General features: G+C 45.8%; 1 protein-coding gene across 4 annotated transcripts in view; it reads left to right on the forward strand.

The window, feature by feature from the left end:
- The window catches only part of TEPSIN (TEPSIN adaptor related protein complex 4 accessory protein), a 196827-nt gene that overhangs the window by 32439 nt on the left and 137997 nt on the right, over positions 1–26391 (forward strand). For all 4 annotated transcript variants that reach the window (XM_086931019.1, XM_086931017.1, XM_086931018.1 and 1 more), the window contains exons 4-5: positions 4715–4808; positions 10720–10787. In XM_086931019.1, coding sequence (XP_086787145.1) covers positions 4715–4808; positions 10720–10787 — 162 coding nt within the window. The remainder of the gene's footprint in view (positions 1–4714; positions 4809–10719; positions 10788–26391) is intronic.

Consider the following 26391-nt stretch of genomic DNA (forward strand, 5'->3'; position numbering starts at 1 on the left):
TACGGCCCTCTTGGCCAAGGGGGCCATCGAGCGCATTCCTGGGCCAGAAGTAGGGTGTGGTTGCTACTGCCACTACTTTCTGGTACCCAAGAAGGGCAAAGGGGGCCTATGCCCTATCTTGGACCTACGGAACGTCAACGGCTTCCTCTGGAAGGAGAAGTTCAAAATGCTGACACTGGCTCCGGTCTTGGCTGCCCTGGATCCAGGAGACTGGATGGTAGCGTTGGACTTGCAGGACGCTTATTTCCACATCCCCGTCCTGCCGGCCCACCGGCGCTACCTGCGGTTCACGGTAGGCCACGAGCACTTTCAGTTTACCGTGCTCTCCTTCGGCCTTATCAGCGCCCCACGGGTGTTTACAAAAGTGATCGCAGTGGTCGCAGCTCATCTGCGCAGGTTAGGGGTTTTAGTCTTCCCCTACTTTGACGACTGGTTGTTGAAGTCAGCTACCTCCAGACGACGGCGGACCTCCTGCACCTGCTTGGGTTCTCCATCAATGTGCCGAAGTCACACCTGTGTCCCTCTCAAAAGCTCCTCTTCATCGGAGCGGTTCTCGACTCTGCGCAGTTTCGGGTTTATCCCCCTGAGCAGCGGATTCGGGATATTCAGGCTCTGATTCCGATCTTTCAGCCTTTATCCCGAGTCTCGGTCAGGTTGACGCTGCGGCTTCTGGGGCTGATGGCTTCCTGCATCCTTCTGGTGCATCACACCCGATGGCAGATGCGGGCTCTGCAGTGGGACCTGAAGTTTCAGTGGACCCAGCATCAGGGCAACCTGTCCGACCATGTCCTGATCTCGGAGGGCACTGCAAGACAGCTGCAGTGGTGGCTCACGGACCGCGATTGGGTCAGCGGCAGATCCCTCTCCCTTCCCCAACCGGAGCACGTAGTTGTGACGGACACGTCCCTCCAGGACTGGGGAGGCCACATGGGAGAGGTGGAGATCACAGGCCTCCTATCTCCGGTGGAGTCCCGGCTCCATATCAACCTTTTGGAGCTGCGGGCGATTCGTCTTGCACTGAAGGCATTTCTCCCCTCTGTCCGGGGGAGTGTAGTGCAGGTGTTCACGGACAACACCACCGCCATGTGGTACTTCAGGACGGGGTGGGGTCGTGGACCCTCTGCCAGGAAGCTCTGTGCCTCTGGCAGTGGCTGGAACATCAGGGCGTGACCCTGGTGGTTCAACACCTGGCAGGTTCTCTGAACGCCAGGGCGGACGAACTCAGCCGGCAGTGCATGATGGATCACGAATGGCGTCTGAACTCTGACGTGGCGCAAGGTCTCTTTCTGCAGTGGGGAGAGCCTTGGTTAGATTTATTCGCCACCGAAGAGAACGCGCAAAGTCATCAGTTCTGCACGTTGGAATTTCCAAGGGGTATAAGGAAGGGGGGTTTTACCCAAAGGATTCCACATGGGACCTGGGTGCTATATGATGTACAAAAGAGGGGTCCCTGTGAACTGATGTACCATTATTTAAATGTATTTAAGGAAAAAGTAGTAAAACAATCAACGCACTGTAAATTAATCACAATGAGTAAACCAATACAATTGATAAATAACAGTGCCCCAGAGGAAAGGGAGTGAAATAGCGTGATGCTGTGAAAGGAAGAAGAAGGTGAAAGGGTAGTAGTCGTAACAAATAAAAATTATCCAATTTCATTCGAAATACAAACACTCTTCAACGGCTTCAGATCCCTGAGCCAAAGTGAGGGATCATCACATATCCCATTTTTATTAAGATTGTCTATATTGACACTGGTATGAAAATATCCAAATTAGTGTGGGCAGTGCCAACTGAGGAAAGTAGAAAGTAGCCGTCGACGTTTCGACCCCACGCTACAATTGTAGGCGTACTTGTTGCCTTACATCGGGGTCTTTATTAGGACAGGGTATATACAGGGTGCACTACAATTTCTGTAAAGATGTAAACAGTGTAACATGAATATAATGAAGAACGACAGTGAATATCGAGTTACCGTAGTGAGCGGTAAACAAAACAATTCAAATATTACCATGGTTCTAAAGAAAAGTTACTTATAGCAATAACGATAATGAATTACTGTCTTTGGATTACCAGAGATGAAAAATCATCCATTTTGCACTATTAAATACTTGAATAGGTACTTTTCTAACTCAATGAATGGTACCTAACTTATCCAAGTTAAAAACAACGAACAGAAACACAAACAATCCTGACTCAACCAGGAAAAACCAAAGTGCTGTCAATAACAGGGTTAATATTCTAGAACATGGTATGGGTGAAGATCATTGCATTAGATATTAAGAAATAACCTTCTAAAATGTTCAAGGTTGACATTTGGACAGTATAGGCATGAGCCTATTCGTACTAGTGAGGAAAGAGGTTGATATGGTTATCAAATCGTATGAGATTCTTCGGAGTATCGATCAAGTGAAGCTCTGAAATTACATGTATTAGGACTGGCCTACCTGCAGCAAGGCACACCGAAAGTATGTACTATTCTTTACGTTTACAGAATTTCCAAGGCGGCACTTGCTCAGAGACACTTTTCGTCGCAAGTGGAGTTGCGGTCTGTTGTACGCCTTTCCGCCTATACCACTTCTGCCCAGAGTGCTGAAGAAGATCAAACGCGACCGGGCCCAAGTCATCCTTGTGGATCCGGACTGGGCACGAAGGTACTGGTATCCCGAGCTACTCAGTATGTCAGTCGACCCCCTTCTGGTTTGTCTGCCTCTTCAGGAGGACCTTCTGTCGCAGCAGCAGGTGACGGTCCTCCACCCGAACCTGTCCAGTCTCCACCTCCATGCTTGGAGATTGAGCGGCGACAGTTGAGGCCATTTGAATTGCCTCCTGAAGTCTGTAATGTTATTCTGGCAGCCAGGCGTCCCTCCATAAAGTCGGTATACGTCTGCAGGTGGAACAGATTTGTGGCATGGTGCACAGCAAAGGCTGTGGATCCTCTCTCTGCCCCTCTTTCTGAGGTTCTTCTCTTCCTTCTTTCTCTTGCCCAGCAGGGCTCTGCTCTGGGCACTATCAAGGGCTACCTTTCCGCCCTTTCGGCCTTTCTAAGGCTGCCTGATCAACCATCTTTGCTCAAGTCCCCTATTGTGACTCGTTTTCTGAAAGGCATCACACACACGTTTCCACCTGTTCCATTCGTGATGCCTCAGTGGGACTTGAACCTGGTTCTTACTTATCTGATGTGCGCTCCCTTTGAGCCACTTCACAACTGTCCTATCTGCCTTCTTACTCTGAAGACTGCTTTCCTGGTTGCCATCACCTCTGCCAGGAGAGTGAGTGAGCTCCAGGCTCTTTCGTCCAAACCTCCTTTCCTTTCTGTCCATCCGGACAAGGTTGTGTTGCGGACTAGACCCTCTTTCCTGCCCAAGGTTGTCACGGCCTTCCACATCGGGCAGTCTATCACCTTGCCCACCTTCTTTCCGCCTCCACATCCCTCAAAGGAGGAAGAGCGGCTCCACCGTCTGGACCCAAAACGTGCGCTCTCATTCTATCTGGATCGCACACGCCAGTTCCGGGTGGATGACCAACTTTTTGTTGGTTACGTGGGCGCTAAGAAGGGACGTGCGGTACACAAGCGGACCATCTCTCGATGGGTCGTCTTATGTATCAAGGCTTGTTACTCCTTGGCAAAGAAGGAGCCTCCTGTTGGGTTGAGGGCCCATTCCACTCGGGCCACTGCGGCTACCACTGCCCTGGGTCGGGGTGTCCCCTTGCAGGACATCTGCAGGCAGCTACGTGGGCATTGTTGCACACGTTTGCGAGACACTACTGCCTGGACAGCCAAGTCCGGAGGGATGGCTTCTTTGGCCGTTCCGTCCTCCAGGACTTTCTGGTGTGATTATTGGTTTGCAGACCCACCACCGGGGTTGGTATTGCTGGGGTATCTATTCTAAGGTAAGGAATCTAATACTAACCTGTTTCTTTCAGATGAACAAGTTACTTACCTTCGGTAACGATATATATGTAGTTAGTATTAGATTCCTTACCGCCCCACCCATCATCCCCGTTCTGCGAACCGATATCTAGGGTTAAGGTCATCCCCTTTCAGGGCCCTAGTTTCAATGGCACCAGTGTTGGTTTTTAATATGGCTCTGCGTTTCTGGCGCGGAAAAGCTGTGTCTAAGAAGTGACGTCAGCACATGGAGGCGGCGTCTAAGTACTCCGACGACGTCATCACGGCGCCCACGACGCAGACGACTGACGCGGAGCCGCAGACGACGCCCACCGATGCGCGAGGGTACTGCTACACCAAAATTTCCGGATCCAGTCTGACACCTGGGGATATTCTAAGGTAAGGAATCTAATACTAACTACTGTTTCTTACAGATATATCGTTACCGAAGGTAAGTAACTTGTTCGACTGACAAAAAGTAAACAATGAAGGCTTGCCTTCAGAGTGGGCACAGCACACTCCCTGCCGCTATGCTCGTAGCCTGCATCTCCTCATGATTGCGGTCTCCGGGGGTGGTCCCAGGGCACTATAAGATGCGGAACTAATGCATTTTAGTGGAGTGATGCGATACCAGCACTAAAATGCGTTAGTCTAACACCTGCTGGGTGGCACTTGGCAGGGATGAAGCAGTGTTTACCATTTCCAGTGTTGCTGGAAATGGTGAACGTTCGGCTAGATCATAAACATTGTAACATAACAAAGAAATGTAGCATTTGTTGTATGGTTCCTTCTCACTGTAGTTGGTATTTTGCTGCATCCTAGGTGCTGAAAATCCTGCTGTACCTCTGTGCTCATGGGTCCACACAGTTCCTCCAGGATCTAAGACGAAATTCTACCTTTATCCAGGAAGCCACAGGTGAGTTTCTGCCCCAGACTCTGGGGCCTTAAACTGCCTTATTTATTTGATTCTCAAAAGAGCAACTTTCAAACGTGAACATGTTTGACCATATCAGAGTGGAGAGGCCTCAATAATACTGTGTCACTGATTTGTGACAGGTTAGCTGCTATGTTTCTTAAAGTGATGTAAGCAGGTTGCAGGAACTTTATGGAAATTAGTAGTAGCAGTCGCCCCCACTATTGTATTTTCTTTCTGGCAAAGGAAATGTTGCAGTTGGGGGGCAGGTGCTCCACACAAGAGACTTAAGCAATTCAGGTATGAGGTAAACACTGTAAATCATCTTAGGCCCCTAGGTTACAGCCACAACCTGATGGCTCCTGTTAATGCTCCCCCCCCCCCCCCAATTATAATGACTTTCCAACATTCAGCCAGCAAGAAGACCTCAACATTCCATGCATTATCACATTCTCACAGTATTATATTCCACATTTGAAAATCTGCACTCAGCTCATACGCCACAAGCACATCATATCACATCATCCTCTTTCATCACACGCAAGCTAACCCTGCTGCACCACTTCATTGCAAGGGACAAAGTTAATATTAGAGTATGTTTGGTTCGTCCGCCCTCCATACCTCATGACTTTATCTTGAAAAAACCCTCAACTCAATGGACTGTGTATCTTTTGGTTATTATACTCTCCTGGCCTCATCATAGGGTTAAAATGCTGAACTATGGCTCGCAAACATCATTTTTTGGTATCCGCCTTCTGTTCACTTATGATTTCCATTTCAAGCTCTAAACTATTAAGCACTCGTTATATTAGGTTATGTGTATTAGTAAAATGCACTGTTACCTGCGTGAGTATCGTGACGCTGAGGAGGTGTTTGTGTCTAGTCATGCCTGTGGAAGGTTAATTAACCGTGGCGGCAATTCCGTTGTGGTTTTAATGAGTGGATGGGGCCACGTCGGCCAACGGACGTGCGCAGCACTACGGAGGAAGTGCTCGCGACAGCCGTTGGCCGACGGGCGCATAGAAGGGGTTAATCGAAAAGCCTGGTCTTCAGCTTCTTGCCAAATACAAAGAAGAGAGGAGGAGGCTCTGTTGTGGAGTGGGAGGTCCTGCCCTGTTTTAGGAGCAATGTAAAAGAACGCCGGTCCGCCTGTTCTGGTTCTATGTATGTGTGGGATGTGAGTGAGTAGGAGTCCTGCAAAGTGAGGTATCTGGGTAGTTGGTAGGAGGAGATGCCATTGTACAGGCAGGTGGGGCTAAAGTCTGATTTGAGAGTGTTTGTGTATTGGGAGCCAGTGTAGTTCCCTGAGGTGTGGTATGATGTGTGTTCTGTGTGGGAGATTGAGGATGAGCCTGACGGCAACCTAACAAATTATTACAAATTATTCAACTAACAATATATATGACTGTTGTATTTATTTATTTATTTATTTATTATAGTGTTTTGTATAGCGCGAACAAGACCCGTGGGTATCAGAGCGCTTCACATAAAAGAGCATGTTAAAGATTAACATATAATGTCACATTGATCACATCACATAGAAATGAGGTAGATAGTCACATCACACATATATGAGGTAGATAATTATAAGGCTTTGGGAGGAGCGTATAGATATATATCCCTCCGTATGAACATTATGCATTAAGAGGTCGGTTAAGGTTAACTTATATCCTATCTATTTACGCAAACCAGTATGAGGTAGAAGATTATATGGCTTTACGATGTGAGATAATATAAAAATTCACATTGACATGAGGTAGTGATGCCCGCCTCAGTAATGACGCCAGTCTCATATCGTCGAATCCTACAACTTATTCCCGTTGAGGCTCCCCTTTCTGATGGCATGAATGTTCTGAAGTAGGGCTGCACTTGTTTGTAACCGTGATCAATAAACCTATGTAAGGTATTTACTCATCATGAAGCTCTTCACTTCTCGCTTAAATGTTCCAATATTCTGAATCTTCCTGATGTTTGGAGGGAGTGAGTTCCAGATTCTGGGGGCGGCTCCTGAGAACTCTCTGTCATAAGTTTTTTTCTTTCTGAAAAAGGATGGCTGCAGCAGCAACTCCTTGGCACTCCTAGTTGGTCTGTTACCTCCCGATAGCTTAATTTTTTGGGCTAGGTATCTTGGCGTGTTGTAGTGGAGCGCTTTATGGGTGATACACGCTATCTTTAGATGTATTCTGGCTTCAAAGGGTAGCCAGTTTAAAGCTTTCAGGTGAGGGGATATATGGTCAAATTTTCTCAAACCCGTGATGAGTCTTGCAGCTGCGTTGAGGCAAGCTTTTAGAGGTGCTGTGGACGTTTTTGGTAAGCCAGCTAGGGTGGTGCAACCATATTCGATCCTAGAGATAACGAGGGATTGGATTGCAAGTTTAAGATCCGCCTCTGAGAGGAATGGTTTCAATTTTCTTAAGTAATTCAGGTGGAAGCGGGCACTTTTAGCCATTTAATTAATGTGAACTTTCATGTCAAGGTTTTCATCTAAAGTGACTCCTAGCGATTTAGCTGAATTGACTAGAGTTGGGGTGCAGTTTAGCGCCGTCACCAGCTTGGTCCATTCCTTTATTTCTGCCTGGCTCCTTGTTGGGGAAATTAATAGGAACTCTGTTTTGTGGGCGTTTAGCTTCAGATGATATGAAGTTAACCATTGCAATGCCGTTTTTAAAGTCTCATTCATTAGCTCAATGTCTTCAAGGGAGGCGATCTTTATGTATATCTGCGTGTCATCCGCATACATGTGATAGGATATCTGTGATTTTCAGAGAATTTCTGTAAGAGGTTCGACATACAAGTTAAACAAGTCAGGGGATAGTGTCGATCCTTGTGGAACTCCAATTGAATTAGGGCATAAAGGTGAAATTGATTGGTTGACCAGGAATCGTTGAGTTCTCTTCCGGAAGAAAGACTCGAACCATTTCAGCACATTTCCCGCTAGTCCCATCCTGTCTTGCAGCCTGGTCAGTAATGCTTCGTGATTTACTGTGTCAAATGCCGACGACGGGTCCAGGAGAATCAGTAAGCATGCTTGGTTTTGGTCTAGGGCCTGTAGCGCATCATCGACAAAATGGAGGATCGCTGTTTCCGTGCTATGCCCAGATCTGAATCCTGATTGGCATTCATCTAGTAGGGAGAACTTGGTGATGTGTTGGCTCAGTTGGCACTGCATGCATTTCTCAATTAGTTTCGCCAATAAAGGGATGTTGGTTACTGGGCAAAAGTTATTCGGATCTGTTGCATCCGCTGTAGGTTTTTTGATTATGGGAACAACTTGCCCTGTTTTTAGACAGTCGGGGAGGATCCCTTGTGACAATGATGCGTTTATTATTTTGGTCCAGATTGGGACTACAATATGGCTGATTTCTCTTAAGCACTTCGCGGGTAGGGGGTCGTGATAGTGGTTGTTAGGCTTAATTTCGGAGAGCGTTCTGGCGACCTTGTCCTGGTCATATAATTCGAATGTGTCCCAGTATGCCTTGTTTTTTGTCTTGCTACACTCTGTTGTTGAGTCGGAATCGTTCGTAGTCTATGATTGGATGGGAAGGTTAGCCGCTGCGCTAGTGAGCTCCACTTCCAACGATTTGGCCTTCTCCGTGAAAAATGTCGAGAATTCCTCGCAGCTTAGAGGAGTCTTCGAGTTCTCATGAGCGGTTTTGGCTAGTTTATTTGATTGTTGCTTTAGGATTTCAAAGAGTTTCCGCGGTCTGTTTTTGGCACTGTCCAGTTCAGATCTTATATATTCCTTTTTGGAATTGATGACCTTTTTGTTATATTGGTTTCTGAGGGCTTTCAGCTCCGGTGATGATGGGTGTTGTCTCCATTTTCTTTCTGCCATTCTCAATTTGCGCCTGTCTTCGTTCAGTGATCCATTAAACCATGGATTTTTTACCTTCTCCGTGACTCTTTTCAGTTTTAATGGCATGGTGTCATTGACGATGTTCCTGACTGAAGTTATGTAGTGATCTGTCCTCATTTACATTCTGCAGGTTGCTAGTTGTCTTTAGGTCTCTTTCACGGCATTCTATGAGTAGCTCAATATTAGCCTCTTTTGTGTCTCAAATCCATTTTTTGAACTTGCAGGGTTGGGTGGTCTTGCCCTTTTTCACTACAGGTATCATGAATGTTATGGCGTGGTGATCTGACCAATCACATGGTGTTATTGAGAGGATTGATGTATCCTTGTCTCTTGAAATAATCCAGTCTAACGTTGCTCCTTTCGAATGAGTAGGTTGTGTGCTTGCTTGATTGAGGTTTAGCTCGGCGAGGAAGTCTTTAAGGGTGTTAACTAGTTTGTCATTGTAGTCTTCCCAATGTAAGTAGAAATCGCCTAGGAATATATTCTTAGCATCAGTGTTAGAGTTGGCCGTTATGATCTCCATTAACTGCTCTGTGAACTTTGCGTTCTCTCCGGGTGGGTGGTAAAACGCATGTAGGTTGCATCTTTGATTAGTTGCTTATCTTATATTAAGACCTAGGTATTCACAAGATTCTAGTGGATCTGATTGTATTTGGTTGACCTCTATATCTGCTCGGTGAATGCATGCTATCCCTCCTCCGGTCTTTTTTAGTCTATCTAGTCTCACAATGTTATATTGAGGAGGTACAAATAGATCCATTCGTGGCGAAGATGATTCTGAAAACCATGTTTCTGTAAGGACTGCCAGATCGATTTCCTTGTTGATGATGAGGTCTGCTATGTCTGAAGCATGTTTGGTTGCCGATCAACAATTGAGTAAGAGGCAGGTCAGTGACTTCCCAGAGTTGCTATGGTTCATCTCTTTGGTCTCAGTTATTAGCTGTATTCGATGTAAATTGTTGAGGTCTGGTTTTTTATCATTCTTTCTGGATGTTCTTTTAGAATCGACTGGTACTGTTTTGATTCTCTCCTCTCTCTTACTGTCCGCAGGTTCATAAGTTCGGAGTAAGGCAAGAGTTTCCTCCTTCGACAAGGTCTTTGTTCTATTTGGTCTGTTGTGCCTTTTTGCTAATGGCATGGCCATCTCGTTGCTCTTTCTTTGTGAGGAGTGTACCAGATTTTGTATATGCGTGACCTTGGAGTGAGTGCTCACCGTCATTTCCAGTATTCTTCAATCGCTTGTAGAGAACTAATTGTGTCTTGTGCCATGTTGCCAACTAGTTTCTGAAGCTCTTTAATATCTTTCTGATTTTGGCGTGACTTCTTAGAAATGACTAATCTGTCTATCCGTGTTCTGCATTTTCCTCTTCTCTGTTTTTGTTCTGTTCTTAATGTCGCAGTCTTTTTCTTTATATCCACTGTTTGATTGTCTGTTTCGTTTCTATTTGAGATGACGGTAGTGCTATCTGGGTTTTGAGATGCTGGGAGTGTTTTTTGTAGGTGACGATCTAATTGACTCTAGTACTGTGCTAGAAGGAGGTAAAGGGAGGTTGATACCTTCGACCTTGTTTGTTTCCCGATTCTCATTGAGTGATTCACTTGAGGTAGATGTACAGATTGCAATGCATCGTCCTAAACAGGACCATATATCTGCTGAACCTTTGTACAATACTTTTATGTAGCATTCCAGTTTTCTGGATTCTCCCAGTTTATGCAGATATAAAGTCAATAGCTTAATTGTAAGAAAGTAGGTCCGGAGGTTTAAGATGGATCTGCTATCTGAGACAGGCCTCTATCCAAACAAGTGAGTGACATCTGGCTGCTGCACATTCATTAGAGGACTGCTCGCTATTTTTTGTTCTCAGTCTACAGAATAAATCTATGTGCATTTCAGTTTAATGAGTACCTTAATTGGAAAGCCACCTAATATTTTCTTATCTGCATGATGTTTGTCAAATCTAGGGAAAGGGAGTAATATGTGGTTGTGCCACTTTAGACATTTACTTTTATTTGCTATATGGAAGTTTTCCAACCTAGCTCAGATATTTCATGTTTCAGTTTTCAGTGGCCCCCCGGATCCTCTTCATGGAAATAGTCTCTACCAGAAGGTTCGGTGCACTGCACAGGTAAGCAAGCTGGGCAAAACTGTCTGTCCTAAAGTCTAAGTCTAAGTATTATATCATTAGAGACTGGTGTAGTGAGCTCCATCACCCACGTTAAAGGTCCCGAGAGCCAAGACGTCCTAACAAGAGTGAATTCAATTTTGTACTCCATAATGCTTTTAATACCAGTGACTCATGATGTTAAAACACCTGTTTGTCGGAGTCTATGTGGATCTACCTAGGACACCTCAAGAAGGTTCTCTCAGCAGCTGTCCTCACAGGATCGTCTGAGCAAAATCCATGCATGTTTTCCAAACTGTTTTTTATTCACAGCAGCAGTATGTAGAGGAAAGGACCTCTAACACAATCTGTTGTAAATGCATTGTATCCCAGCATTTCCTTAACATACCTTTTAACTCCCTCAAGATTTGCTGTCAGTGAATGACCGAGAGGGAATTGCATTTATTCATTCGTTCGGTCATAGCAGATTTCAGGAAAAGGGAGGACAGGGAAAAGGGCTCTAACCTATTTGCCGGGATCCATGAGAGTAAAGGAATGTTGCGGCTCCAATATTTTCCTTCCCCAGAAATTAGCAATAAATGTCAGCTACAGTAGCAGCCTTTGTTTTCTGTTCAAGCTATAACTCTGTTACAATAGAAACTAGTGGAAGGAGGAGGAAAGCAATAGAAAGTTATGTCTTCCCAGCGTAGGACAGAGTTCGTCAAATAATGGCATTCATTGATGTTTAGGCCCTCATTGTGATTTGGGCTATTTTGTCTAGTGTTAACACCCACCGGCAGTCTCACATACACTTTCAACCGGTTTCAGAGCAGGTGGAAATGTATGCTCCTTTTTTGCAGACTGTAGAGAAAACTGCAGCCAAAAAATCTGGGCGCAAGCAGTTCCCTATTTCAGGGAGAGAACTCAACTGTACTTTGCAACGGTATGCCAGCCAGTAAACTTAGTTCCGACCGCCAAGTGTCTCCCCTGTAAAGTCTGTCCAACTTATAATGGGGGCCTTAGTTCCACATTATATGCTTTCTTATCAGGGATGTCCGGAGTACAGTAAGTTGCAGACCTGCCATCTAAAACAACAAGCATTTGCAATGCAATAGGTCTCGCATTAGGAAAGTTTGAGGTCTTGCTTTTGTTAATGACAATTTTTTTATTTATGTGTTGGTTTTGAAAATAGCGAAATTAATAGCTTTGTCATTTACAATGCCAATAGTTTTAACTTTTGCAAACGTGACACCTATAGCATTGTAATGCAATATGTGTTGAATTTACATAATTTAGATGTATTAATATTACAAATAACAATGGCTTTTATTTTTTTAAATAATTAATACAGAGTGGAAGTGACTGCGTGTACATTGTCGGAATGGCACGGGGTGGAACCAACTGAACGTGCATTGTCGGTATGACACAGAGTGAAAGTGACTGCGTGTGCATTGTCAATATGGCATTGTGTGCAACGAACTGCATGTGCATTGTCATAATAGCCCCGGGATTGAACCGGCTGCACCTCGATTGTCAGGATGGCACAGGGTGGAAGAAACCAACTGCATGTGCATTGTCAGTATAGCACTGGGATGGAACTGATGGCACGTGGATTGTCAGGATGGGCCAGGGTGGAAGAAACTTCACGTGCATTGTCTGTATGGCACAGAGTGAAACTGACTGCACGTGCATTGTTAGTATGGCACCGGGGTGCAATTGACTGCACAAACATTGTCAGGATGGAACCAACTGCACGTGTATTGTCAGTATGGCTCGGAGTGAAACTGGCTGCATGTGCATTGTCAGGATGGCACAGAGTGGGACCAACTGCACGTGGAGCATCAAGATGGCACAGGGGGCAATTGCCGGCATATATGTTGTCATGCTAGCAGTGTGGTGCAATTGCCTGCATGTATGTTCTCATGCTGGCAGCATGGTGCAATTGACGGAAAATATACAGACAGAATGGCAATAGGATGCAATTGGCTGTAACTGCATTGGCGAGCAACAGACTGCACATGTACTAACTACCAGGATAGTAACAATATGCACTTGGCAGCACGCATATTGTCAGGGGCATGATTTTGGAAAATCGAAGACCTGGGGTAACGAAAATAAATAAAAACAGGGTCTACCGATGGAATCCTAAGTGGAGCACCACAAAAGAAAGAATAGAAATAGTCCTGTCCATGCTCATTGAATAATACTCCTGTTGCAATAAAGACAATGAGTGGTTGTGCAAAGCGCGCTAGTCGCGTAACTTGAAAGGTGACCCCGTGTGGGAGTGACTTAACATAAAAATCAAAATGAAAGACTTCAAGCCAATGAATTAGTACTACTAAAAAAATAAAGAGTAAAACTGTAGAATTCCGAAAGTGCCATTAACGTCCAGTGCAATGCGTAGTAGCGAAACATTATTAGTCCTTTAAACGCCCGTGATGTGCAGCTAAGCTCTTAGCTAAAATGCCATACGAAGGGCAAAACTATTAATCTATTGAACGCCTGTGGGCGGGGGAGAAAGGAGGGGTGATTGAAAGCAAAGGTTTCAAGAAGGGCTGGAGGAAAAGGGAGGTTGGAATGTGAGCAGCAGGGAGGAAAGCAAACAGAGCAACCTCATTACAGCTGGTGGGGGGGCGGGGGAGCAAAGAGCCCGCTGGCGAAGCATCGCGCTTAAAGAGCCAGGCTTACTTGCAAGTTCGATGGGGGTGGGGGGTGGTATTCGTGTCCTTGGACAGCAGTACCAGTGCCTGCCAACAAAACCGTAGCCTCGTGGCTGAGTGTGCACATTGTGGCTGCTGATTGCGGTCTGACAGTGTTTCCACTGTTCATACTGAGCTATTTTTGTTCGCATCTGTTTTGAGTTACATGCTTTGCTGCATGCAGTATGTAATCCCATGTCTTTTGCGTGGTGGTGCGCCCACACTTTCAGTGCACGCAGTAACGTGCCCAGACATGTGTGGAAAGTGCCCTTCTGAGTTCCACCCCAGGTCCTGTAAACTGCCGGATTTTCTGCGTGTTTGAGGAAATTGGGGTGTATCAAAGCCATATGTCACCTGCATCAGCTGGCTGCAGTTGCAGCTGCCCTACAACTGTGGCGTTTGATGTTGGTGTCTCTTGAATGCGTCTGAATGAGCTTGTGTTGTCCTGAGCTTTCCCTTTGCACTTCGATTTGTCTGTGTGTTTTACTAGACGTCTTTGCAAATACGCCTGGCAATTTGCAGGTAATTGTGTATTTCTGCGTGGAGCTGCGATTTCCGTCGGATGTTTCAATGGCCTACAGCAAAGTGGAGCGATGGGGGTAGGTGGCAGCACCCTGCTGGAAGTATGTGTGTGTTCCGGGGCTACGTCCTGTCAAGAAATAATTCAGTCACAGGATTACCCTTTCTAACAACTTGCGCTGTTAACAAAGCTTTTAACTTGAGGTTTTCCATTATTACGTCTGACTCCCGCTTTCCGCTGTCCTCGTGGTTGACTGCACGTTTCAGTATTTACATAGTTTGCTCAAAATGCCTTCTGAAGTTTACAGTGGAAGTAATTTTGTACAAAATAAGCAGTATGCCCCGGTCTCGCATGCCATCCTTCCAAATCCTGTCACTAACAGACAAACTGCCAATCAAGAAGTGGAAGGAAAGCGATTGTTAATTAAACCAATGCAAACACTGTCAGAAAGTAACGGTAAACAATGACAGTGCAAAAGACCACGCGAGGAGGCAAATTGCAAACTGTGGCTAAACTTGCTCTCCACTTTCGTCCCGTCTGGATTTGGACTTCAGTGTAATCCTTTCTCCCTACATAGTGAGTAAACTGAATGGCGGTTTGGGGGCAGGCGTTAAGGACCGGTGTGCAAATTCCCAATTAGACGCTGATTTTGAAGTTCATTTTCGAACAGGGCTCGCAGGATGGTTTTAGTGAGGAAACGTAGCAGATGGCCAGGGTGTCCGAGGAGACGGTAGATGTTCACAGAGATATACTTTAAGCACACAGCAGACAATATAAGTAAAAGCCAGTGCGCACTAACAGATACATTAACACAGACACAGTGACTCACAGCGATACACACAGACACCAAGACTGGAGAAGCAGAGCTACTGATGAGATTGCTTAAGGGAGGTCTTTAATTAAAGTCGCTGTCCCTTGGGTTTGCTCTGCCTGTGATGCACACACAACTTTTGTTACACACGAGGCGCAGCTCTACCAAGAGTGGAGGGTGAGGAGAACTTAGTGTAATACAGCTGTAGCAGCGCCACATCAGCACTTACATGTGTGCTGGGAACCCCAAAGCTGCTTGTGTGCTTGGAGCGTGGGAGGAGGGCTCCTAACGTCAAGCGAAAAGAGGGAAAGACGAAATTAAAAAGAAACAGCGACGGAAGGGAAATGTTGCGTTCGTACTATTTGTACTTGCAACAGTTATAAATGTTTTTAGATACGTTCCCTGATGCCCCTTGGCGATGTCTGTGCTGTAGGAGATTAGAGCCCACATCCGTCGGTAAGCAACCCAGTGGGCAACTGAGCACCGTGAATGTGATCTGAGGCGGAGTGGGTGCCCGGGCCTCTTGCTGCCTAACTTGATGCACTCGGGAAAGGTGGGGGAAGGGAACCAATGCATTTGTGCTCGAAAGGTGGGAGGGTGAAAGCAACAAATAAAACAAAGGACTTCATTTGTGCTTGGAGTGTCGGAGGAGGGCTTCTAGCGTAAAGTAGAAAGAGGGAAAGCCAAAATTAATAAAAAGAAGCAACGATGGAAGGGAAATGCTGCGTACTATATTCACTTGCAACAATTATTCCTCCCCAAAAAACATGCGCTTGTGTGAAAGCCTACAAAAAGATGCCGTCCCAGAGCAAATCTAAAGAAACGAAACCAGGAGCAATGACATGCGCTGCTGAATGTGAACAAGCGCTCGTGTGAAAGCCTACCAAAAGATGCCGGCCCAGAGCAAATCTAAAGAAACGAAACCAGGAGCAATGACGTGCGCTGCTGAATGTAAATAAGCGCTCAGGTGAAAGCCTACAAAAAGATGCCAGCCCAGAGCAAATCTAAGCAAAATCGGCCGCGAAATAAAACAAGCGCGCGCTGGAGAAGCCTCACGGTTTATTTAAGAGCCTGTTGGGGGGCCGGGATGCGAGCGAGTGGGAGGGAATGGGCCAAGCGCGCGCTGGAGAAGCGTCACGGTTGGCGCTGGACAGGGTGAAGAGCCAATGAAAGCTCTTGAAAAAAATGCCCGTGGGGAGAATGCGCATGATTGTGTTCACGTGAACTGTACTAAATCCGAAATGGTTCAAGAGCTTGTTTTGCCTACTATACTCTTGTCTATTTATCCCTGCGGGATAGAATAGTCGAGACTTAAAAATGTCACTCTGTTAAGAACGGGGAGGGGCCTTGGAGGGAACAGGGCCTTGTGCCGAGAAGTACCTAAGAAGCACTTTTACCCCCTCCACAGCCCATCCTCCCTCTCCCAAATATATATATATATATATATATATATATATATATATATATATATATATATATATATATATATATATATATATCCACCTCGTTTTTCAGACACAGTGGCGGGCCCAGATTGGGTCGCGACTCCTAGCAATCCAAAACCAACCGTTTCCAAAGAGTGCAACAAAAATGATGTCCAGGCCACTTTTCAATTGCTCAGCGTGTATTTATTTCAGTATTCGCTTCATTCCTCACTCGACCCGTTTCGGAGGGAGACCTCCTTGCTTACGAATGCATGTTTTCAAAACACTTTTATACTTATCATGTGAAATTTCACCATTAGTGCCAACATAGAAAACAGACTCCTTGAACTGGCGTTCATAGTCTGAGCTAGAAGGCAGACTCCTGTCACACAATTATTTCACATTATGTGGAGATTTACAGGATATTGTCATCATACATCTCCTGATACTCAACTCCAGGGCTGGTGCACACGGCGCAGGCTTCCAGGTGCCAATCTTGACACTGCTCTCTTGCTGGGATCCCAGCATGAGAGCTGCACTGGTTTGCTGCTCAGATGGAATGGGAGCCTGTGGCTTTTTTCCAACCATCTGTATAACACAGCCGGGTGGAGAAATGCTTAGTGCACTTGACCGTTTGGCTGGTCTAAGATAGCCGGCCAAACCATCATGCACACTTAGTAGTGCCCATCACCCCTCCTGCCCACTGTTGCACATAGAGTGCATGGTCCCGCCCGCCCTTGCTGACAGCCTGAAGGTAAGAAGAAAATTAAATGTTAATAACACTGGTTTATTATCATTTAATTTTTCATCTTTTTAAATCTGCTGCCACCTAGTGGGGCGACGATCCTCCGCCATAACGGAGGAGCTGCCCCTGCTTAGTACCCTCTCTTCGGATCTGTGTACAGCTAGCACTGTTACCTGCAGACTCAAACTATAGCTAAGAGGGCAGGGGTCGAACAGTCGGTGTGCTTGGAGGTCAGATTTGTCCTGTCCTTGCTCCAACTCAGTCCGGAGTTATGTCTACTTCCATTCCTTTTGCTAGTGCCAGTGACCGTTAAGGAATCTAAGATGGTGGAATTCAAGTGTTAATAGATCTTAGGGGGGCATATTCACAAGATAGTCGGACATTCTGGGGAGTGCTGGTGTGGTGCAGGGAAGAGGTAACAGGATTTCTCATACCAATGAAGAGAGTCCGTGCATAGATCGGGATCACAATGTCTAAGAAGTAAATGCTAACACAATTAGATGGGTACATTTGTGTTATATACATGGCCCCTAGGAGCTCGGTCTACTTTGACCAAGATCATATTAATATAACACAATAAAAAATCACTTTCAACAGTGTTGTGTTCTTTGTACTTTTGACCATCAGGGGCCACCGTACCCTTTTGCTTCTAGTCATCAGCTATCCATTCTAGAATGTTGACACTGACAGCTGATAGCTGATGACTGATGCGAGTGCATGTGTTCCCCGAGCGCTTGACCTGAGAGCTATTGTGTTGGTCATTGTAATAAAGCATATTTACTCAACGTCCTCGAATTCAGTCTATACTTTACAATTAATGGCGAAGAGCGACCAACACAAAGAACCCACGGACTAAAGATTTGCTATTCTACACTTGTACCAGTTAGGAGCTTTCCAGTTAGGGCAATTTCAAATATGTATATGCGAGGCAATACAAAAGACAACGTCGGAATTGAGAAATCAACGCGTAATTACTAGCGAATTTTCAGGTCAGTCAGTGAATTTGGAATTGTGAAATACGCAGAATTAATGCTGCTTAAGTTGAATGAATTTGGAGCAACAGAGCAACTGCACTTGTGCGATACAATCACTTAGGAGTGCCACGTGATCTGTGATTGAGTGCGAAATTGTTTGCAGTTCGAACGCAGAGAGTTGAGAAGGGTGAGAAAAGCAGTTGCGTTGCAGAAACAGTTGACACTTCAACTGCTGCGCAGCCGTTCGTCACATTCCAACCGTCAGCTGTTCACGCGCACAAAGCAAGTGCGCATTAGCATTGAGCTGCTGTCGCATGATCGTAACCTAGAAACCGAGGTTACGCTAGCAGACGTCATCTGGGAACCATCTTAAACGAGGTGTATTCAGCATAAATCCAGCATTGCAGTCTTCAGGGTCAACACGCATACGCTTTTTACGCATGCCTCCATCTTTGAAAATATTTTACGTCATTAAAACCTACTTCACATCGAATGCAAGCTATACGTTACTGCCTGCACATCTACTATTGGGAAGTTGATGTTCGTTAACTCCAAAAGAAAATGAAGAGTCAACATAACAAGGTATGATTGATTGGTGCTCGCGTCTGCTGATGGGCACTGCATAACATATCCACCAGTCCTTTGCAAAAAAGGGAGTACACCTCTTAACCGGTTATATTACATCGTGAACCTCCTTGAGACGAACAGTGTTCGCTTCGTTCAAATTTGAAAATTTTTTAAAGCCCAAAATATATTACATATTTAAATACAAAAAATACTGACAGATTCGTGGCTATTCACTGTGCATTTTGACTTTTAGACACAATATACCTGCAACATATATATAACAAGCATTTACAATGCAATGGTTTCGCCTTTTGAAAAGTTTGAGCTATTGGCATTGTAAATGACAACATTTTTATTTATGTGTTTGTTTTGAAAATAAATAAATAAATAAATGGCATTATCATTTACAATGCCAATAGCTTCAGAAAGCTTAAAAAAAGGCAAGAGTGAACGTCGTGCAGGGCCAAAACACAATTATGCTCAACAAACTCCTAAATAATTTGTATCAGAACGCTTTACATGAGCACCTATTTCGTTACAGATGGACACACTCATTTTTGTTAGGCGCGGGGAGATTAAGTGATTTGCCCAGAATCGCAGGATGTTGAGTGTCCCTGACGAGACTTGAACCCAGTTCCCCAGGTTCGATGTCACCAATCTAGCCATAAGGCTACACCTTAGAGAAACTTGTGTGCTTCCTGCTTCTGAGGGGAGAGACGGTGGCCGTGCAGAGGTCAGTGGATTTTTCCACGACCCGGCACTCTTGTTCTGTACCAGACGCAACTGAGTAAGAGTAATGAGGATTACCAGTAAGCAATCAAGGCCAAAATGTGGGATAGGGCAGAGTCAGCACATACCAGAAATATACAACTGTTGCCTGAGGAACGTGTCCCGCTTCTCTGAGCCTGTGTCAGAGGACGTCCCGGACCTTTTCTTAAAATGACTTCATCTTAGGACACAGTGTAAACACACTGATACTTTCAGCATGTTCTGGCTTTTTTTTTTAAGGTAGCAGCACTCCCCATGCTGGGACGTCCAGTGACGCTTTTTGCCATTAACAGGGTGATCAGATAGCTCCATGTCAAAGAACACCATGTTTGCATTCCTGTACATTGTTGTACATATCAGTGTATTCTGGGAGTTGTAGTATGGGTTCATTTTAACTGGACCAACACAGCTGATGACAATAATATGTAAGGCAAAGCCCAGCACTGGAAAAGTGGCGCGTGTACCACGAGCATTATACCACCTGGTCACCGTAACCATAAAGCATAAGGTAACTAGATCTAAAAGCATGCACATGCTGTTGATTTAAAATCCAGGACTGGGCAAGAGGTGTCACAAATGATATAGATCCAATTAGCAGCTGCGTGAGAAGGCAGTCCGGGGGTGGAGCGGTGAATAATGCCCATATGTCAAGCATACCTAAGGTTTACCGGATGGCTGCAGTTTACCGAGTAGTCCGTGTTATATATTTTTTTACGGTTTTATATAGCGCGAACTCGACCCGAAGGTACTGAAGCGCTTTTACTTGAGCGCCAGTTACGTTACACAAGGACATATTTATTTTGGGAGACACGCGGGGATTAATCGATTGGCCCAGAATCACAGGATGTTGAGCCAAATCTGGGGCTCGAGCCTGGTTCCCCAGCTCCGATGTCGGCAGCTCTGGTCGTTAAGCCATATCCTTCCCAATTAGGGTCTTGGCCCAAATGCATTGCAAATGCATTCAGGTACCTGAAGTTTGTCTTTAGGTTAATACTATTCGATTATTAGATCACCACTTTAGAAGAAACTTCTGGGGCAGGACCGTTGACCCCTTGGCATCATGCATTCTTCATGAACTGCGGGGCACAGAGGTTACATTCCCAGTTGGATAGCTGAACTTGTGTCGGAGATCTGGGGACGATGGGCCTGTTGCAGAGGCCGGTGCTAACCCACCTGCTCTGTACACTTATGAACCGCAGTTAGGATGCTCGGGCGGTTAGCGCAATTGCTGCGGCGTTCGTCGGCAGGAATTCATCTGCTTGCTTTGGGTCGGTGCAAAGCCCAAAGTCTCTATAAGTCAATGAAGCTGCAGCTCCCCGCCAAGCACGACCCCCTCCCCTGCTTGTCCCAGAGGTGGAGGGGGTTACACTACGGCTTCCCCCCCGGGGCTTCCATATTGGCACAGCAGGGTGGACACGAGGTGGGCTGTTTTTCCATTCAGCGCTCCTGCATCCCGATGGGTGATGAGGGCTCGCCTTTGTAATTGATGCTCTGCAGCGAGTAATGATGCACTCATTGGAAGGGTGATCTCGGGCGCAGAGAGGGGTAAATTGAAGGGGACAGGTGACGGGGGAGGGGGCAGAAGAGTGATCGGTGGAGGCATCATTCATGAGGAGGGGGCGGTGGTAAAGGCCGACAGTGATGGCCTCGGGGTCTGTGGAATCGGATATGGAGGGGGTGGGCCCAGGTAACGCAAGCTTGGAGGGGCTTCGGGCCAGGTAATGACATCCCCTTGTGAGGTGGGGGAGGGGGTGCATGATAGGCAGGCTTGTGTTGTAGGAGGGGTTAAAGGTCACGGGGCCTGTGATTCCTCATAGGGGGAGTTCTTTCTCTTGACTGCACATCGACAGAGGGGTTAGGAGGAAGGGGGCACAGAGATAATCCCGTGCACCTCTGAGGGATAAGTGTGTGGGGGAGGGGCGATGCGAGCTGGAAGGAGTCTGAGAGTGTTTTTCTAATGGGGGGATGTGGGGTCGATCTCAGACGTGGTCGATCACTCTGGCAGGTCGGATATCTTATCGTAATGCTGGAGCGCAAACTGACGCCAACATTTTTTCTAGCTCGAGTAATAAGCTTAGCAGTCTCCCGGGGTGCCGTTCTTACCTGCTGGACGGGGGTGTTAGGCCCCAGAAACCTGCTGGAACCGTTTCGGTAGGGTGAGGGGGCCAGGAGCCGGGTCCGGGTGGAGTGCAGCCGCCGGCCAGGAGCCGGGTCCGGGTGGAGTGCAGCCGCCGCGCTCAGTCTGTGTCCGGGCTCCGGGGGCGGGGAAGGAGGAAGGCGGCCATGAGGAAACAAGCGGGAGGGGGCGGGAAAGGGGGAGGAGAGACGCTGACGACGGCCTTGGAGCAGGAAGGCGGCCATGAGGAAAGAAGCGGGAGGGGGCGGGAAAGGGGGAGGAGAGACGCGGCGGACACCAAGAAACAAGCGGGAGGGGGCGGGAAAGGGGAGGAGAGACGCGGCGGGCAACAAGAAACAAGCGGGAGGGGGCGGGAAAGGGGGAGGAGAGACGCTGACGACGGAAGGCGGGTGCCGGCAATGCCGGACCAGACACGGGGGCGTTCCCGGCGTCGCGTGACGTCGGCAAAAGCCAAAGAATCTCGGGAACGCCCCCGTGTCTGGTCCGGCATTGACGGACGCCTCTCTGTTCCAATGGCTAGCCTCCATTTATGGAGCTAGCCAATGAAGCAGAGAGGCGGGGTAAAGTCACCCATACTAGAAACTACAGATTTCGCTGGAGGAGGAGCCTAACGGCTCCGCCCCCCAGCGAAACCTAAAAATTAGGCATGGCAAGAGGATACTTATGGAACTTGACTCCACCTCAGTCTTTTCTCCCCACAATTAGAGAAACTGTACTTAAATGGGATAAATGGAGGGAGTACTTCATGAATTACATCTCCACATTTGTAAGTGATGAGGACTTCACAGCAGAGAAGAAATTCAAGATACTATTGCATTGTTTGGGTGCCGGGGGTATTAAGGTTTACAATGGAATTAATAAGAAAACCAGAGCAGTTGACGAAAGTGATATATTCATCAACGCCGTTGATCATCTTTACAGCTACTATAAACCAACAGTTTTTGTGGCTGAGGATAGATGTACATTTTTCCACAGGAGGCAGGGAAAGGGGGAAACAATTGTTGACTATGTCTCGGTGTTGAGAAACATAGCCATTCCATGTTGATTTGGGGATTTGCATGACAAAAATCATCAGGGATCAAATTGTAATGCAGGGTTCAAACAGCAACATTCAGGAAAATCTATGGGCTAAAGGGGAATGTCCCTTGCAAACCATTATGGATGTAGCTAGAAGGGCAGAGCTTACTGGTAGGAGTGCCAAGGCAATCCTATCCGAAAACAGAGAAAAGAAAGAAGAAGGCACAGTTTTCAGGGTGGTGGACGCTAAGTCAGCGTTTAAGCAGAGTAAGAAATCTGGTGGTAGTAAGCCAGTTTTTAGCGGGGTGCATTTAAGCAACAAGAAACTTTGTTATAAGATGTGGTTAATACCAACCACTTAGGAAACAACAAGAAATGTCCTGCTAGAAAAGTAAAAGTTTCCTTTTGTGGTGTGGTTGTTCACTTTCAAAAAGTGTGGCAGAAAAGATCCTCAGGTTCAGTCAAATTGGTTGAGTTTGATGAAGAAACCGCTATCAATAAGTCACATGATGACGGTGTAAATATGTGTGTTCTAAATATTGATGACGATAGCGTAATGCAAAGTAAAGATACCCAGGCTCATAGGTTAAGGAAACCTGTGTTCGACATGTCAATTAGTGGTGTAAAAATAAGTATAGTGGAAGATTCCGGATCTCCATACACTATTGTAAAAAAAGGTGTTTGGGAGGTTAAGTTTGTACATTCCTGTTGAAAACAATTGGGGAAATCCGACATTACCATAAAAACATTTACAGGTGATCCATTGAGGTGTGTGGTTTTAGGAAACTAAATTTATCCTTCAAAGGAAGAGAGTCCGTAGGAAAACTGTATGTATTCTTGGTAGGACCCTCCATGTTGTGGTCGATGGACCCTAGTCTTGGAGTTATTCTAGACACCAACAGTTCTGATCCAGTCCTCGTTGTCCAGAATGATGAGGAGCAAGTGCATTTTGCGCAAATTTCCAAAAGTAGTTTCAGAGAAGATCGGTAGGTTAAGTGGATTTAAGCACAAAATAGGTGTTAAAACTGATGCTATTCCCATCGTCCACAAGGTCAGGAATATCCCCATTGCTATTAAAGAAGACATCTAGGTACAACTTGAGAAACGTCTGTCATTGAACAAGTAGAAGCATCTGAATAGGTGGCTCCCTTGGTCGTTGCCAAGAGGACAAATGAAAATTTGAAGCTATGTGTTGACTTAAGTGACTTAAACGACAACATCGTCGTTGATCAATTTCCCATACCTAGAATCAATGAATTGCTATCTCATACAAAGGGGGTGAAATGGTTCTCAACCATAGACCTTAAGTCTGCCTACCACCAGGTTCCCCTGCACTCTGACACTAAGAGCCTTATCACGTTTATAATGCCATTTGGGTGCTACTGGTTTAGGAGGGTACCTTTCGGCTTGCATCAGCCATGTTCCAAAGACTTATGCATGAACTCTTCAAAGGTGTAAAAGACATACTAATATTTCAAGATGACATTCTTGTCATGGATAAAACAGGGAAGGAGCATGACATTAAAATTGACTCAGGTTCTCAGCACCCTTCATTCTAAGGGCTTGATTGCTGAGCATAGTAAATGCAAATCTGCATGCACACAAGTAACCTATCTAGGACACGAAATCACTGGTGAGGGTATTGGGCCTAAGAAGGAATTACTGTTCGCCATACGTAATGCTCCTGTACCAGATAACAGGGAGGATTTATGGTCGTTTTTAGGCCATGTTGAAATCTATTCAAAATTAATCAAAAACGTTTCAAACAAAACATATGATTTAAGACAGTTACACAAACTAAGGAATAAGTTCTTATGGTTGGATGGGTTGTCAAAAGTATTTTTGTTCTTTAAAAAAAGAAATGTGTTGCGTGCTTCCTTTGCAAGGTTTTGATCCCACTTTGGAAAACATAATCACTACAGATGCCACTGGCAAAGGTCTGGGGGCAGTCCTCACGCTGCAAGATGATCATCAGGGGATGGAATGCACCAATACTTTTGGTTTCCCTCTCTTACCCCCACGGAGGAAAAATACTCCGTAATAGAGCAGGAGGCATTAGCATGTGTTTTTGGACTTGAACATTTCCGCCAGTTTGTTTTGTATAATGGGGTCACCATAACCTAACAACCACAAACCCTTAACCAACGTTTTCACTACAAAAGGACTCTATGCTGCTTCCCCCAGACCTTAACGTTTGTCTCTACGTTTTTTGATTTCAACTATGAGGTTCAGTATGTGCCTGGTGTCAAAAGCGTGGTTGCGGATTACCTGAGTCGCATGCCTGTCAATTCACCTGCTCCAGTAAAATAGCAAGGAGTACGAGGAGTTATGTGTTGCAAACGTAAGAAATTACACGAAATGTCTTTGAATGATTGGAAAATAGAGCTATCCAAAGATGATGTGGTATGTGAGGTTCTCAGAATGCTTGCCAAAGATTGGCCTAAAGAGAAAGTAGTTCCTTATGAAATGCGCCCTTACTGGGAGGTTAAACATGAGTTGTCAGAGGAGAATGGATTGTTGTTGAGGAGCGGGAAGACTATTCCTCCATGCACACTTAGAAAAAAAATCTAGAAATTTGCCATGAGAGTCAATTGAGCATCATCAAGACGAAACTTGGAGTAAAGAATTGGTATTGGTGGCCTGGGGTAAATAGTGCAATAGAAAGAATAGTACAAGATTTGTACTATGTGTAGTAATTCAGTTAAAACCCAGGTTACATTCAGACCCCCATTACATCCTATCACATGTCCCACTATGCCATGGGAGAGAGTTTGTATCAACATCATGGGGCCCATTACTGATCAAGGCGAGCAATTTTTTAAATGGCCAGAAATTGGATTTGTAAAGAAAGCTGATGCACACAGTGTTGTAAAATTCCTTAATGATATTTTCATGAGAGAAGGCTTAGCCAATTCATAGTTAGTGACAACGGGTCCCAATTCACTTCAGAGGTCTTCCATTCTCATATAAAAAGAAACGAGATAATCAATCAATCAATCAGTTCATTTGTAGAGCGCACTACTTACCCGGAAGGATCTCAAGGTGCTGAGGGGTGGGGGGGGCAAGGGTGCTGCTACTGCTCGAACAGCCAGGTCTTGAGGAGTCTCCTGAAGGTCATCAGGTTCTGGGTCTGTTGTAGGCGGATGGGGAGGGTGTTCCAGGTGTTTGCGGCGAGGTGGGAGAACGGTCTGCCGCCGGCGATTGCTTGACGGATGCGGGGGATGGTGGCGAGGGCAACGTCAGCGGAGCGAAGCTGGCGGTTCTGGGTGTAGAAGGTGAGTCGTTCGTTGAGGTACGCTGGTCCAGGGTTGTGGAGTGCTTTGTGAGCGATAAGACATAAGACAACGTCCATTTACCATCGTAACTGTGCCATTGAGCGCTTTAATAGGGTTATCAAGGGCATTATCCAGTTACCCAACCTGTTTTGGAAACAGGAAATTCTAAAGACACTTTGGGCCTATAACATAACACCTTGCAGTCGTACGGGTCACAGTCCATTTAAGCTTATGAGGGGCAAGACTCCTGTGTCAAAGGACAATGTGGGGTGATTGTTGGCTGCAAAAAGAGTAAACTGGTTGGCCAACCAGGGGAAGTGCAGGCTAGAGGAGACACAGTTAAATTGCAAGAAGCGTTTTGACAAGAAACACAGTAGTAAAGAAGTATATTTAATGATTGGAGACATAGTAAGGGTAAAAGGGAGTGGTCACAGGAACAAAGGAGAGAATAGGTTCTCACAACCCCTCTCCGTGTGCAAAATCTTTTGTAACTCAGCCATTCGTAATGATGGTAGAGTGTGGCATTTTCAGCACTGTCCTTGTGTAAGCAACCTAGGACAGGGGTCTCTAGTTCTGGACATGACATTTGAGCGCATGATTTGCATAGTTCCAGTGATATTAACACTCCCATTTCCGGGAGAAGGTATGTCAGTGATTCGGATAAGGAGGTCAAAGGTGAATGCATGCAACC

Source organism: Lissotriton vulgaris, chromosome 7, assembly GCF_964263255.1.
Source record: "Lissotriton vulgaris chromosome 7, aLisVul1.2, whole genome shotgun sequence".
NCBI classification, from domain to species: domain Eukaryota; kingdom Metazoa; phylum Chordata; class Amphibia; order Caudata; family Salamandridae; genus Lissotriton; species Lissotriton vulgaris.